The 16895-nt window shown below is 43.2% G+C and overlaps 1 protein-coding gene across 1 annotated transcript in view; it reads right to left on the minus strand.

Annotated features, from left to right (window-relative positions):
* The window catches only part of GFRA1 (GDNF family receptor alpha 1), a 204099-nt gene that overhangs the window by 22830 nt on the left and 164374 nt on the right, over positions 1-16895 (minus strand). Inside the window, exons 6-7 of the mRNA XM_082673720.1 lie at positions 15300-15434; positions 5464-5645 (exon numbers count right to left, since the gene is read on the minus strand). Coding sequence (XP_082529846.1) covers positions 5464-5645; positions 15300-15434 — 317 coding nt within the window. The remainder of the gene's footprint in view (positions 1-5463; positions 5646-15299; positions 15435-16895) is intronic.

Consider the following 16895-nt stretch of genomic DNA (forward strand, 5'->3'; position numbering starts at 1 on the left):
TACCAGACCACTCAAGTGCACAGAAGATGAAATAATTCGTAGGATTCTTAATGTTTCTTTGTCATGTGACCACTTTGTGCAAGTCAAAGGGATATGCCAGCAATAGCACAGCCTGCGTCATGCTCGTTGCTAATATGCCTGCCAATTAATCCTGACATGGGAGCTTGGCTGGTTACCCAAAACCTGGTATTTTATCATCTCAGGGGGTTAGCTCTTGGACTTTTCTATGACATTTTATACTAATCAACCAACTTTCCTTTTTTTAAAGCTGAGCCTTTCGTAGGAACTGCAGATGAGTCCTATATACACCACACGCAAGGCCACTCATTTTCCCCAAACAGAATTGTGTTTGGTTTGTTGATAATTACACTCTGAAGCCGATTTTTGAAAATGTTTATTCTTCCCTTCCGAGGGGAAATCTATCTCAAATGTTAAGACAGAAACCCAAGTCCCTCAGAGTTTTCTCATATTATTGTATATTTAAAAATATTACAAGAGGGTGCTTCTCGAGGGTAGTGAACTTTAGAGCTGCCAAAGATAGTTGACTTGCTCCAAATCTGTTACCAATGGATCCCAAGCTGGTTTAACTCAGTTCTATTCTGAGTAATGACACATATGGCTGGGACAAACGCCACTCTAAGATATTTCTAGGACCCCCGGCAAGTGGTAATTTATCTGAAGATAGCCAGGCAAAGGAAGGACAGATGGGAAGAATAAGTCTCCTGGGAGCCCTACGTGGAAGCAAGAGTCCTAAATCAACGCCAGGGACCACGTTCTCATAGGCTAAGTCCCCTCTCATCACTCACCCACTCACCCCCAATCCTCTGGCTTCCAGTGATTCTTTCAACCATTCTTAATATAGGTCATTCTAAAGAGATAATCGAGCTACAACAAGTTTTAGTGGCAAACTTTCAGTCTTTCCCCTGTACCCTGTCTGCTGGGATTTCAGCATGAAGCATCCCAGCCTACAAGCTTTCTGTTTTTCCCAGCATTCGAAGCACCCCCTTCAGGAAGCACTGGGACATATGGGTCTCTCAAATCCAGCTTCTCCCTTCCTCTTTTACTATTATTCACCGCCCCCAGATTTATTGAGGTATAATTGACAAATAAAAATTGTATTTACTTCAGGCATACAACTTGATGTTTTGATATATGTATACATTGTGACAGGTTTACGGCAATCAAGCTAATTAACATATTCATCACCGCACATAGTTACCATTTTGGGGGGTGGGGTAAGAACAACTAAGATGTACTCTCTTGGCGAATTTCAAGTATATAATATGGTACTGCTAACTACAGTCACCGTGCCCTATGTATCCAGATCTTGTTCAACTTGCATGTCTGAAAGTTTGTACCCTATAACCAACATCTCCCCATTTCCCCACCCCCAGCCCCTGGTAACCACCATTCTAGTCTCTGCTTTAAAAAGTTCAACTTTTTTAGAATCCACATATAAATAACATCACGAACCTGGAGGACATTATACAAAGTGAAATAAGCCAGACACAGAAAGACAAATACTGCATGACCTCCTTTACTATTTTTTTTTTTTGGTATGCGGGCCTCTCACTGTTGTGGCCTCTCCCGTCATGGAGCACAGGCTCCGGACGCGCAGGCTCAGCGGCCCTGGCTCACGGGCCCAGCCGCTCCATGGCATGTGGGATCCTCCCGGACCGGGGCACGGACCCGTGTCCCCCGCATCGGCAGGCGGACTCTCAACCACTGCGCCACCAAGGAAGCCCTCCTTTACTATTTTTTTACTTCTTACTCTCTGCCAATTCCTAATTCAAAGAAAGAGCCCAGGTTGTCCAAGGTCATGGAACAAGGCAAAAAGTACACTGGGCTCAGAGTCGGAAATCCTAGCCCCACTACAGAATTACTGTGTGATCTCAGTTATGTTCCTAGCCTGTCCCTGCCTCATTTGCCTCATCTGTAAAAGAGAAGGATGTTTATCATACCTGACTTGTGGGCTGTTGTGAGGACTAGAGGGCACAATGCATGCGAAATGTTTTGCAAAATGAGACACACTATATACCTGTTAGTGCAACTCACACCAATGTTCCCTAGTGTAACACCCCAAGCAAGGCACAACGCCACCATCCATCTCTTGCAAAGGGCCAAATGGCCAACTGACTTGGGATTAAGCATCGCATGTGACATTCTGGAGCATTCACTCTGCCCCAGGCACTGAAACATGACCCTCATTTAATCCTCTTAATCTAGCAGCTGGGCAGTCGTAACATTTTGTAGCTGAGGAAGCAGAGGCTTGGAGAGGTCATGATGCTGGTAAGGGCAAGAGTCTGGGTCTGCACACAGGCTTGGCTGTAAAACCCAAGCCCTCACCCCCTGCCTCATGGGTGCAAAAATGGGCTCAGACAGGTAGTCTTCGCAGGAGGTAAGGTGAGATTTTGTGGAACCCTTAAGAGCTCCCTAGAAGTAAAATGCTGTTTAGCTCCAAGATGTGTGGATTGCGTGTGTGTCATCGGGGAGAGAGGTGTGGCCGCCCCTCCTTCCTTGGTGTTCCCACGTCTCCATTTCCCCCTCTGCTGAGAAGTTAAATGGCAGCCCTGAGAGAAACATCATGCTTTAATTTTTACTTTAATTTTACTTTGCCCCTCTGTTTATGAGGCAGAGTTCCTATCACTAATACAGCAGAAGGAAAGGCTGTTTCTTGGGAAAAGAGCTCATGTCTCCCCTGACATTGCCAGGGTGACCTTGCAGTGGCACAGAGTCCCCCTGACAGGGAGGGGTGGTCGGGCAGATCTTGCTGGAGGTAAACACCATGTGGCCAAGCCAAGCACTGTACCCCGAGAAGCAGAAGCCAGGTGATTTGGTGGGGCCGGGGGAAGGGAGACGGGGAGAACACCTCCGCATGGCTGTCAGACTCCTCTCTCATGGGGGAAACTAATTTCACGGAGTTTCCAGTGATGAGTATTCTTCTGAGTTGCCATCTATTAACTTAGTCTGACCTTCCAAAAATGCTGACGAGCTGCATCTTGCCCACTATTTGTACGTTCACTGAGGACAGCATTTGTTTTGAATGCCCATCTCCATGAAGTTTCCAGAACACAAAAGGAGCTTAATAAACAGGGTGAACACTGCCTCTGCCATCATGCTCTGTGCACTTAGACACGAGCAGAGAAGAAACCGGTTTTGCTGCAGCCAAAGCTTGCCTCTTCTTGTGGTCAGGAACCACCTCTGGCCACTGTCATCACCTCATCCTAACAGGGTCCTACCCTCCTCTGGCCACCTGTCTTTACAGATGCTGGAAGCTGAGCGGACCCGACAAGAACAGAAGGCTGACCTGAGAGGAAGCAGGACGCTGAGGCCTGGCCAGAGATAAAAAAGAAACTGTGCTCCGTGGTGCTGTGTCTGCGTCTAGACCCACCTCTAACCAGCTGGGGGACTTAGTGCAAGTCACTTCCCCTCCCTGAACCGCAGGGCTGTACTGCAGGATGGGGCAGTTAGATGCCATAATATTCCCCAAGCTTCCTCCTAGTTCTGGCATTTCCTGCACAGTGCACTGGAGATGGGAAGGGCTCAGGAAACACTTTAGAAGTATGAAGAACATCTGGTTAACCTTAGCTTGTGTCTTCCCTACCCGCCTTCTCCTCAGGCTTGTGTGTGGGTGTAGATGATGGTGTGTGTTGGTAGGGACCCAGGAGGACGAAGACAGAGACTAAAGCTCAGCTGAACGGCAGGTAGGATATCTAAGAAAAAGAGGGGAGTGTTGGGGGGTGAGAAGATAGCAAGCAAGTCACAAGTGGAAAAACTGCCCGAATACGTTCTAGGACACAGACTGGGTTGTGAGTCAGGAAGGTATTTGGCAGAGAAGTTTCCGGTGAGTGTTCCGGCGAGGCTGATCCTCGGCAGGGCCTGGGCTGGGGGTGGTGGGGAGATGGGAGGATGGATTCCTGTGACAAGTGTGAACACACACAGTGCCTGGCACAGGTCCCCTCTCCTGGCATGGCAGCAGGCAGAAGTCACCACGTGGTCACTGCTGCCTCTCAAATCAAGGAAGAACCGTGGAAAGAACACAAGCCTCTAGATTCCAGGGCTGGTTCTGTGACTCGCTAGCTCTGCAGGCTCAAGCCAAAGCGTCCCCTTGCTGAGCCCCACGTCCTCCAAGGCTCCAGTAACAACACAATCAAGGCATCTCTCTAGCAGCTGTGGAGGGTAACATCCGAAGAGGTGAAGTGTGTGAAAATACTTGGTGAGTATATGAAGATGTTCCAAAATAGCTGAATACTCATTATGATGAAAAAAATCAACAAAAAGAATCAACACTCTGCTTTGACTAAAGTTAGGAAATGACTATTTGTAAGTCATTGTGGTTCTTTCCCTTGGAGATCTGAATCAACTCCAAAGAAGTCTTTGGGCCGTTCTCACTGGACTCTATTCACACGAGGGGTTTTCAGTGCAGTGCCTCACAGCTCCTCAAACCACGAAAGAGCATCTCCTTCTGCTTCCTGAAGAATGAACCCGAGCAGGACGCTACATTTGCCTTAACACTTTGATAGTAACACTGTCTCTGGCTTATCTTTAGACAGAGTTAAATATTCCACATTCAGTCTAAATGGCAATGATGTTGACAAAGCCAAGAGCCCCCAAGACGACCCACTGAATGGGAGAAAATGTTTGCAAATGATATGACTGATAAGGGATTAATATCCAACATATATAAACAGCTCATACAACTCAACATCAAAGAAACCAACAGTCCGATTAAAAAATGGGCAGAAGAGGGAGATTGGTTCAAGATGGCAGAGTAGAAGGACATGCTGTCACTCCCTCTTGAGAGAACACCAGAATCACAACTAACTGCTGAACAATCATCGACACAAAGACACTGGAATTCACCAAAAAAGATACCCCACATCCAAAGACAAAGGAGAAGCCACAATGAGATGGTAGGAGGGGTGCAATCACAATAAAATCAAATCCCATAACTGCTGGGTGGGTGACTCACAAACTGGAGAACAATTATACCACAGAAGTCCACCCACTGGAGTGAATGTTCTGAGCCCCACGTCAGGCTTCCCAATCTGGGGGTCCAGCAACAGGAGGAGGAATTCCTAGAGAATCAGACTTTGAAGGCTAGTGGGCTTTCATTGCAGGACTTTGACAGGACTGGGGGAAACAGAGACTCCACTCTTGGAGTACACACACAAAGTAGTGTGCGCATCAGGACCCAGGGGAAGGAGCAGTGACCCCATAGGAGACTGAACCTACCAAAGCCCCAGCCCTCGTCAATGGCAGAGTCAGTTCCAGAGCCCATCCTTCTCTCCACTCTAGAGAATATCACGGTCTCCATCTCTCATGGTTAAAATGCACTTTTGAGACTCAAACCTGAGCAGCAGTCTATCATTCTCCCTCCATCTCTAAATGCATTTCAGAAAATGCATCTGTGTTGCCCTCAGAAGTAAAGCACCGACAGAGTGTTCAAGCCCTTGCTCTTACCTGTAAATTTGCACAAGGTGGTAAAACATGAGTGGGGATTTCATTCTCAGAGCCTGCTGGCCCCAGGGGCTTGTTCTTGACCCGGAAGGCTGTGGTGGTGGTGGCAGTGGTGGTCTGAACTGGGAGGGCTGGCTGCCACACGGTCACATCTGAGCCATTGCCAAAGGCTTGAATTGCATTTTCTGCAGTAAAACAGGAGGAAATCCAATTTTAAAATCAAGCAGCAAATGTAACAGACAGTCTACATGAAGGCAGAGAGGCACACTAGAAATTCTGATGAGAGCACTGGACTTCTGTGAACCAACCCCATCTATCCATCCACCCTCCACACGCTGAAAGCCAGCCGTGGGTCAGGTGCTCAAAAATTCATTCATTCATTAAACCCTGAGCTGGACACTTAGCTATGCTCTAGGTGCAACAAATATGTAATGTGTCCCTATTCACGTATCGGGTGTGGAGCAAGATCCTTGCCCTGAAACACCCATCAGTCGAGCTTTTTGAAAGCCAGGCTCAGACCTGTTATTTGGGATCACAGTCACTGTTCCATCTTCCAAGAAAATGCTTGTGTCAAAATTCTATACTAAAAGCAAACTATTTAGTGTTTTTGTTTGTTTTTTGTATTTTCTTTTTAAAATTTAATTTATTCTTTTATACAGCAGGCTCTTATTATTCATCCATTTTATACACATCAGTGTATACATGTCACTCCCAATCTCCCAATTCATCAAACCACCACCCCCACCCCCGCCGCTTTCACCCCCTGGCGTCCATACGTTTTTTCTCTACTTCTGTGTCTCAATTTCTGCTCTGCAAACCGGTTCATCTGTACCATTTTTCTAGGTTCCACATATATGTGTTAATATACGATATTTGTTTTTCTCTTTCTGACTTACTTCACTCTATATGACAGTCTCTAGATCCACCCACGTCTCAACAAATGACCCCATTTCGTTCCTTTTTATGGATGAGTAATATTCCCTTGTATATATGTGCCACATCTTCTTTATCCATTCGTCTGTCGATGGGCATTAGGTTGCTTCCATGTCCTGGCTATTGTAAATAGCGCTGCAATGAACATTGGGCTGCATGTGTCTTTTTGAATTATGGTTTTCTCTGGGTATATGCCCAGTAGTGGGATTGCTGGGTCATATGGTAGTTCTATTTTTAGTTTTTTAAGGAACCTCCATACTGTTCTCCATCGTTGCTGTAACAATTTACATTCCCACCAACAGTGCAAGAGGGTTCCCTTTTCTCCACACCCTCTCCAGCATTTGTTTGTAGATTTTCTGATGATACCCATTCTAACTTGTGTGAGGTGATACCTCATTGTAGTTTTGATTTGCATTTCTCTAACAATTAGTGATGTTGAGCATCTTTTCATTTGCCTGTTGGTCATCTGTATGTCTTCTTTGGAGAAATGTCTATTTAGGACTTCTGCCCATTTTTGGATTCGGTTGTTTGTTTTTTTAATATTGAGCTACATGAGCTGTTTATATATTTTGGAGACTAATCCTTTGTCCGTTGATTCCTTTGCAAATATTTTCTCCCATTCTGAGGGTTTTCCTTTCGTGTTTTTTATGTTTTCCTTTGCTGTGCAAAAGCTTTTAAGTTTCATTAGGTTCCATTTGTTTATTTTTGTTTTTATTTCCATTACTCTAGGAGGTGGGTCAAAAAAGATCTTGCTGTGATTTATGACAAAGAGTGTTCTTCCTATGTTTTCCTCTAAGAGTTTTATAGTGCCCGGTCTTACATTTAGGTCTCTAATCCATTTTGAGTTTATTTTTGTATATGGTGCTGGGGAGTGTTCTAATTTCATTCTTTTACATGTAGCTGTCCAGTTTTCCCAGCACCACTTATTGAAGAGACTGTCTTTTCTCCACTGTATATCCTTGCCTCCTTTGTCATACATTAGTTGACCATAGGTGCGTGGGTTTATCTCTGGGCTTTGTATCCTGCTCTATTGAACTATATTTCTGTTTTTGTGCCAGTATCATATTGCCTTGATTACTGTAGCTTTGTAGTATAGTCTGAAGTCAGGGAGTCTGATTCCTCCACCTCCGTTTTTTCCCTCAAAACTGCTTTGGCTATTCGGGGTCTTTTTTGTCTCCATACAAATTTTAAGATTTTTTGTTCTAGTTCTGTAAAAAATGCCATTGGTAATTTGATAGGGATTGCATTGAATCTGTAGATTGCTTTGGGTAGTATAGTCATTTTCACAATATTAATTCTTCCAATCCAAGAACATAGTATATCCCTCCATCTGTTGGTATCATCTTTAATTTCTTTCATCAGTGTCTTATAGTTTTCTGCATACAGGTCTTTTATCTCCCTAGGTAGGTTTATTCCTAGGTATTTTATTCTTTTTGTTGCAATGGTAAATGGGAGTGTTTCCTTAATTTCTCTTTCAGATTTTTCATCATTAGTGTATAGGAATGCAAGAGATTTCTGTGCATTAATTTTGTATCCTGCAACTTCACCAAATTCTTTGATTAGCTCTAGTAGTTTTCTGGTGGCATCTTTAGGATTCTCTACGTATAGTATCATGTCATCTGGAAGCAGTGACAGTTTTACTTCTTCTTTTCCTATCTGGATTCCTTTTATTTCTTTTTCTTCTCTGATTGCCGTGGCTAGGACTTCCAAAACTATGTTGAATAATAGTGGTGAAAGTGAACATCCTTGTCTTGTTCCTGATCTTCGAGGAAATGCTTTCAGGTTTTCACCATTGAGAATGATGTTTGCTGTGAGTTTGTCATATATGGCCTTTATTATGTTGAGGTAGCTTCCCTCTATGCCCACTTTCTGGAGACTTTTTATCATAAATGGGTGTTGAATTTTGTCAAAAGCTTTTTCTGCATCTTTTGAGATAATCATATGGCTTTTCTCCTTCAGTTTATTAATATGTTGTATCACATTGATTGATTTGCATATATTGAAGCATCCTTGCATTCCTGGAATAAACCCCACTTGATCATGGTGTATAATCCTTTTAATGTGCTGTTAGATTCTGTTTACTAGTATTTTGTTGAGGATTTTTGCATCTATGTTCATCAGTGATATTGGCCTGTAGTTTTCTTTCTTTGTGACATCCTTGTCTGGTTTTGGTGTCAAGGTGATGGTGGCCTCGTAGAATGAGTTTGGGAGTGTTCCTCCCTCTGCTATATTTTGGAAGAGTTTGAGAAGGATAGGTGTTAGCTTTTCTCTAAATATTTGATAGAATTCGCCTGTGAAGCCAGCTGGTCCTGGACTTTTGTTTGTTGGAAACTTTTAAATCACAGTTTCAATTTCATTACTTGTGATTGGTCTGTTCATATTTTCTATTTCTTCCTGGTTCAGTCTTGGAAGTTTATACCTTTCTAAGAATTTGTCCATTTCTTCCAGGTTGTCCATTTTATTGGCATAGAGTTGCTTCTGCGGTGTCTGTTGTAACTTCTCCTTTTTCATTTCTAATTGTATTGATTTGAGTCCTCTTCCTCTTTTTCTTGATGAGTTTGGCTAATGGTTTATCACTTTTGTTTATCTTCTCAAAGAAACAGCTTTTAGTTTTATTGATCTTTGCTATTGTTTTCTTTGTTTCTATTTCATTTATTTCTGCTCTGATCTTGATGATTTCTTTCCTTCTGCTAACTTTGGGTTTTGTTTATTCATCTTTCTCTAGTTCCTTTAGGTGTAACATTAGATTTTTTATTTGAGATTTTTCTTGTTTCTTGAAGTAGGCTTGAATAGCTATAAGCTTCCCTCTTTGAACTGATTTTGCTGCATCCCATAGGTTTTGGATCATCGTGTTTTCATTATCATTTGTCTCTAGGTATTTTTTGACTTCCTCTTTGATTTCTTCAGTGATCTCTTGGTTATTTAGTAACGTATTGTTTAGCCTCCATGTGTTTGTGTTTTTTACATTTTTTTCCCCAGTAATTGATTTCTAATCTCATAGCATTGTGGTCAGAAAGGTGCTTGATATGATTTCAATTTTCTTAAATTTACCGAGGCTTGATTTGTGACCCAAGATGTGATCTATCCTGGAGAATGTGCTGTGCGCACTGGAGAAGAAAGTATAATCTGTTGTTTCTGGATGGAGTCTCCTATAAATATCAATTAAATCTATCTGGTCTATTGTGTTATTTAAAGCTTGTGTTTCCTTATTTATTTTCATCTTGGATGATCTGTCCATTGGTGTAAGTGAGGTATTAAAGTCCCCCACTATTATTGTGCTACTGTCGATTTCCTCTTTTAGAGCTGTTAGCAGTTGCCTTATGTATTGAGGTGCTCCTATGTTGGGTGCATATATATTTATAATTGTTATATCTTCTTCTTGGATTGATCCCTTGATCATTATGCAGTGTCCTTCCTTGTCCCTTGTAACACTCTTTATTTTAAAGTCTATTTTATCTGATATGAGTATTGCTATTCCAGGTTTCTTTTGATTTCCATTTGCATGGAATATCTTTTTCCATCCCCTCACTTTCAGTCTGTATGTGTCCCTAGGTCTGAAGTGGGTCTCTTGTAGACAGCATATATGTGGGTCTTGTTTTTGTATCCATTCAGCAAGCCTGTGTCTTGTGGTTGCGGCATTTAATCCATTCACGGTTACGGTAATTATCGATATGTACGTTCCTATTACCATTTTCTTAATTGTTTTGGGTTTGTTTTTGAAGGTCCTTTTCTTCTCTTGTGTTTCCCACTTAGAGAAGTTCCTTTAGCATTTGTTGTAGAGCTGGTTGGGTGGTGCTGAATTCTCTTAGGTTTTGCTTGTCTGTAAAGCTTTTGATTTCTCCATCAAATCTGAGTGATATCCTTGCTGGGTAATTTGGTTGTAGGTTCTTCCCTTTCATCGCTTTAAGTATATCATGCCACTCCCTTCTGGCTTGCAGAGTTTCTACTGAGAAATCAGCCGTTAGCCTTATGGGAGTTCCCTTGTATGTTATTTGTCGTTTTTCCCTTGCTGCTTTCAATAATTTTTCTTTGTCTTTAATTTTTGCCAATTTGATTACTATGTGTCTTGGCGTGTTTCTTCTTGGGTTTATCCTGTATGGGACTCTCTGTGCTTCCTGGACTTGGGTGGCTATTTCCTTTTCCATGTTAGGGAAGTTTTTGACTATAATATCTTCAAATATTTTCTTGGGTCCTTTCTCTCTCTCTTCTCCTACTGGGACCCCTATAACGCGAATGTTGTTGCGTTTAAGATTGTCCCAGAGGTCTCTTAGGCTGTCTTCATTTCTTTTCATTCTTTTTTCTTTATTCTGTTTGGTGGCAGTGAATTCCACCATTCTGTCTTCCAGGTCACTTATCCGTTCTTCTTCCTCAGTTATTCTGCTATTGATTCCTTCTAGTGTATTTTTCATTTCAGTTATTGTATTGCTCATCTCTGTTTGTTCTTTAATTCTTCTAGATCTTTGTTAAACATTTCTTGCATCTTCTCGATCTTTGCTTCCATTTTTTTTCCCGAGGTTCTGGGTCATCTTCAATATCATTGTTCTGAAATCTCTTTCTGGAAGATTGCCTATCTCCACTTCATTTAGTTGTTTTTCTGGGGTTTTATCTTGTTCCTTCATGTGGTACATAGCCCTCTGCCTTTTCATCTCGTCTATCTTTCTGTGAATGTGGTTTTTGTTCCACAGGCTGCAGGACTGTAGTTCTTCTTGCTTCTGCTTTTTGCTCTCTGGTGTATGAGGCTATCTAAGAGGCTTGTGGAAGTTTCCTGATGGGAGGGACTGGTGGTGGGTAGAGCTGACTGTTGCTCTGGTGGGCAGAGCTCAGTAAAACTTTAATCCACTTGTCTACTGATGGGTGGGGCTGGGTTCCCTCCCTGTTGGTTGTTTGGCCTGAGGCGACCCAACACTGGAGCCTACCCAGGCTCTTTGGTGGGGCTAATGGTGGACTCTGGGAGGGCTCACGTGAAGAAGTACTTCCCAGAACTTTTGCTGCCAGTGTCCTTGTCCTCATGGTGAGGCACAGCCACCCCCCCACCTCTGCAGGAGACCCTCCAACACTAGCAGGTAGGTCTGCTTCAGTCTCCTATGGGATCACTGTTCCTTCCCCTGGGTCCCAATGCACACACTACTTTGTGTGTGCCCTCCAAGAGTGGAGTCTCTGTTTCCCCCAGTCCTGTCAAAGTTCTGCAATCAAAGCCCACTAGCCTTCAAAGTCTGATTCTCTAGGAATTCCTCGTCCCATTTCCAGACCCCCAGGTTGGGAAGCCTGACATGGGGCTGAGAACCTTCACCCCAGTGGGTGGACTTCTGTGGTATAAGTGTTCTCCAGTTTGTGAGTCACCCACCCAGCAGTTATGGGATTTGATTTTATTGTGATTGCACCCCTCCTACCGTCTCATTGTGGCTTCTCCTTTGTCTTTGGATGTGGGGTACCTTTTTTGGTGAATTCCAGTGTCTTCGTGTCGATGATTGTTCAGCAGTTAGTTGTGATTCCGGTGTTCTCGAAAGAGGAAGTCTATTTAGTGTTTTTTTTAAGTACCACATCCCTAATTATGATACTGGGGTAACTCAGTGGCATTCATAGAAATTTGGCAGCCAGTAAAATCAAACAGCAAAAGAGTGTGATTCGCTACCACAGAGCACCTACTATGAGCCCAGCATTGCTCAAGGTACAAAGGCAACCAGTTTCTTTAAAAGAAAAATCTATCCCAAACCTCATCAATAATATATAGTGAAAATTTAAGTAAGATTATTTTTTCCCTTTTTGCTCCCAGTTGTCCAAACAAAATCTGCATAATTAGGAAGGAGCAGCCCTGTTAAATGAAAAGTTTAAAATGTAAAACTTTAAAATCCTATTACAATTTCATGGGATTAGATTGTTTTTATGTCACAAGTAAATTGGATGTGTGTTGTTCTCCTCCCTAAGATGAATAAAAAACAGTTTTTAATCAGGTCCTTGGGGATTTGGCATGGATTTAGGAATTTTTTATTTCATATTCATTGTATAAGATATCAAACTCTTCCATTTGGGACCTGAATGTGTAAATTTTTAATATATGACTCTTAGCTGGCATTTTTCGATATACAAGACAGAATAATTTAAGCCTAGTCTTCCTCTTAGAAGGGACATTTTGTTCTAAAATTGTTGTCCTTTAAGTTCAGCAAATTGGAAGCTTGTTTTCTAAAACGACATTTTTTAGGCTGTAAGAAACCGCTTCAAATTAATATCAATGCTTCTAATGCTCCCATCCATGTGACATGGCTTAACGGGTGGGAGGAAGATAAAGAAAGAGGTACTTGGGGGACCAGTTTCCTTAAATGACCCAGGATAACAACAAGAAAACAGCAAAACCTTCCTTTTTCTTGTTAAGGCATGTAGATTCAGGAAACCCATGTCACTTGTTGAAACTGTCTGTGATTTCTAGCGTGTTTGCCTTGCCATTTGGGAAGACTGTTTGTCCACTTGCTCATTCATTCATTCAAGTGTCAATGGAACATCTATTGAGTGCCAGTCACCGCTCTGTGCTGGGTATCGGCAGGGGACAACAATGACAGCAACAAGAGACAAAAGTCCCTGTCCTCGTGGAGGTCACATTCTGGTTGGGGAGGCAAATAAGTAAAGTATATAATACATTAGGTGGTGAGAAATGCTTGGAGGAAGATGACACAGAGGTGGGGTTCAGGGAGCACCAGGATGGGAACGGGGAACTGGAGTTTCGATGGCGTGGCCCAGGAAGGCAAAGGTGGCACCTGAAAAAGGACTTGAGTGACAGTAACTGATGTCTCATCTCTGCCCCCAGACCATTCCGCTCTCTTCCCTTCATCTCGGCCATGTACTTTGGCTTGAAAATAACTGTCTCCTCCCCAATTACCAGAAGTACACAACAGGCTGGAATCATGCTCACGATAGGGGAATTGGAGGGTTTTGGTTAATTTGCAGGGAGCAGAATTGGGTTATTGCGTTTGGGTTGGAATCTACATATTCCAATTCCTTCTACTCTAGGGCCTGTTGCAAGAGACTGAATTTACAGCCCTGTGTCTTTGATAGGCTGTGCTCCATCTAATCAAAGTATAAATGGAATGACTATGAAAAATTCTGGCTGGCTTTGGTCACCAGTGAAGACCAAACGCATTTATTTTTATTGAAAAGTCATTAACAATAAGATACCATTATCCCCTTCACCAAAATATTATTAAGCAGGGACAACTTTAATTTCTCTATGAGGCAGTGGTTTTCCAGCCCAAGTGAGTATAATCTTTTTTCTCACACTGACCTCTGTTGTCATTGCTTTATCTTCAATAAAACTTGGATTCTGCCAGAACAGTGTGCAGGATGTGAAAAAGAGGATGTGTGTGTGTGTGTGTGTGTGTGTGTGTGTGCACGCGCTTATATATATTTCTTTTTTTTTTTAGTCAAGACCAAATAAAAGGCTTAAGGTGTAGTTCCCCGGTGTGCCCAATGTCTTGGCAAATGTCTCCATACTTTCGACTAGTTTTATGGGTTTTAATTTCACTTTAGTGTCCAAAAGCTTGTTTTAGTTTTAAGATGATCAAAGCATTGGGTTATAGCCAAGCACCTACTGAGCAAATCACTAAGATTTGTCTTTTCAACAGAAGAAACAATTGAGGAGGTTTTAGAAGTAACACTTAAAAGCTTTCCCACGCGTGCAGTAAATAGTTTGCTAATTCTTTAGAAATCACTCAGGGCACCATGGAGAAATTGTCACCTGAGGGCACAGTGCTCAGAGGGGTAGGTGAACCTTGGTCCGCACTTCCCACTGGGAAGTCATACCTGGTCCCTGACGTGCAGGCACGAGTTCTTGTCCATCAGGCCCTTCAACATCAGGCCTGACACAGAAGCCCTCAGGTCACAGTGGGCTGCAGAGGAAGGAACTCGGGCTTTGGATCCTATCTCTGGCATGGCTGGTTTAGGTGAATACCAGCCATTTATTCAACTGTGAAATGGAGGTAACACCGCATCTCCTAGGCGCAGGTTACAGTCAGTGCGACAATGTATACGGTACAATTCTCACAGACTGAATTTGCACACGGAGCAGGCACCCGATGAATTAATGGTGGCTGCCACTGCAAAATGCAAATAAGGCATTCAAGCATCTCAGCTGGATCATCGCCTAGAGCGTGCACATCTCGGTGGACAGAAGGGAGACCTGGCACAGTGCTCACACAGTTCATCTGATGAGGTCCATCGCTCACACCCGTACATTTCTCTCTATCCCTCTCCCTTTGGGAAACATGTTTCCAAGTTGCCTAAAGGACCCTGCAATAATAACCGGTACTGTTCCCAAGCAGAGCCCACCGCCCGCCCCCCATCCCCGGCTCAGCTCATCTCCAGAGATAACCGACCTCCTGAAGCTGCTGGCTGCATCACCAGCCGATCTCACTCAAGAACCGTTGCTTCTCCTCGGAGCCAGCCCTGAACATCCAGGGGGCTATTGATGTTAACATTCTAATTTTTCTCAGAGAGCCCTTGGAAGCCTACCCCCATCTAACTTGTCTGAGCGTCTCACATTGTATATTCTGACCAGGTTTTAAGAACTGCTGGAACTGACTTGGGGTTGGTTGCCAAGATCAAAATCTCAACTGTGGGTAGAAATGTTCTTTCCCACACAATGTACCCTTGGTTATTTGCATCTCTCACTCTCCTGGGCCTCTGGACTCGCCGTCTTAGCAGCACCTAGTTCATCACTTGCTCCGGCCCCGCTGCATTACGTAGTGAGGCCAAAAGGAGCTGAATTCACTGGCAGCGATCAGGAAAAAAAGGGACACAGAGACAGAGAGAGAGAGAGAGAGAGAGAGAAGGCAGACACAAGAAACACAAAGGGCCAGCTTGAACTTAGAGGGGAAAACACGTTTGTGTGTTTGTTGCCTGTTGTTTTTGCAACTCACTAAGACATGTGTTGTCCTTGAAGAAATTCAGAAATTTCAAGCACTCCTCCAGGTCGTTTCCACTGTTGTTGCAGTCACACCAGGGGGCCACGCTGAGGCTACTGGAGTCTATGTAGTTGGGGGTCATGACTGTACCTAGAAGAGTAAAAAACAAGGCGTTTTATTCTTGTGTGATGGTATAAACGTTCCTAGAGCCTAAAAAGAAACAAATGTTTCTCTGACAGTGGATGCACCCGTGGAGAATTACAAACGTTGTGTTTGCTGAGTGGAAAATTAGGTTAAACAGTGCATTTTCTTGGCAATTTATCTTGAGCACATAAAATAATTTACACATTTACTTAAAAAATTCTAACGGAACTCCTTGAGCTGCGCTTAGGGTGTTCTTCGCCGCACAAATGGTACAGATGCCATGGAGTAGCGGAGAAGTAACTTAGAACGCGTGAGCTGCCAAGTCCCTTGCATTTTCTTGAAAATGTCATTAATCTTCATAAATAGATAGAGCTGGTCTGACACATCTTAAAAAACCCTTTCAGGACTTTGCCTCTACCTCCCTCGGAAGCAATAGGTTCCTTCAGAGTAACCCAGAGAAGCTTAGAAGCTACCCTTATGGGTTACCCCACATTCTGGATGTATACAAGGCGGCCTCTGCTCACTAGACTCTCAACTGATTCCGTGTTCCACGTTGTGATGGAATTGGAAATAAACAAAGGAAATTCTCTAAGCCAATGGCTCCTCGAGTATTGTGTTAGGAGTCCTCAAAAGTCCTCAAAGAAATGCTGGGTGGTCACTCTTGCCTGCCTCTTCCTGTGTATTCATTGTTCTTCTGATGAGTTCTGTACTGGTACAAATAAACAATGTGTGTATACTTAGCACGACCCAAGTGTCTTCTCCTGGGTGGCTCACACCAGGCAAGGCCTACTCATGCCAAGAAGCCTTCTGTTTTTATACAGTTTGTGGAATTAAGAAGTAATAGGCAGTCCAGCGAGCCACAGGATATATTTGGTTCAGAAACAGAAAAAAAATTCTTTTTAAGCTCTTCTGGGTCAAGGGCATATCTTCTTTGCCCTACATTCCTTACTGACTTGAACTAAATAATGTCCCATTATACCTTGGGATGAAAACGTCAACCCACAGCAGAGAGAAGCTTCTAACTTTGGGTGAGAAAGGAACGGGCACCCCAAACGCTGAGTGAAGAGGCTAGAGTATGTCTGCTAAGCATCTGCTGTATGCCTGGCACCAGAATGGATCCCTGCCATTTGGAAGAAGTAGGAACAAGCTTTGTCCTGAGAGAAGTTAGAACCCAATGACCAGAGTGGAGGGAAAGAGTTGGACCCAAGAGAGAAATAAATTTTGGTGCACAGAATGCATTGTCTCAACCAGTTATTCCCTTAAATAATGAGGATTTCATCATCCTCAGGCCAGAAACACCTGGCAGCTCTGAGGCTTGGCGCCGTATGGAGTATTTCATGAGCATGTGCACCTAGAAGGTACGGACTGAGGTGTAAATAGTGATTATATCCTGGAGTGGGGCTGTACGTCTTTAACATTGTCTCCTTTGCGTTCTCTGTATTTAAAAAAAAAAAAACTCTTTACAAT

Source organism: Grampus griseus (assembly GCF_964374135.1).
Source record: "Grampus griseus genome assembly, chromosome: 16".
Classification (NCBI taxonomy): domain Eukaryota; kingdom Metazoa; phylum Chordata; class Mammalia; order Artiodactyla; family Delphinidae; genus Grampus; species Grampus griseus.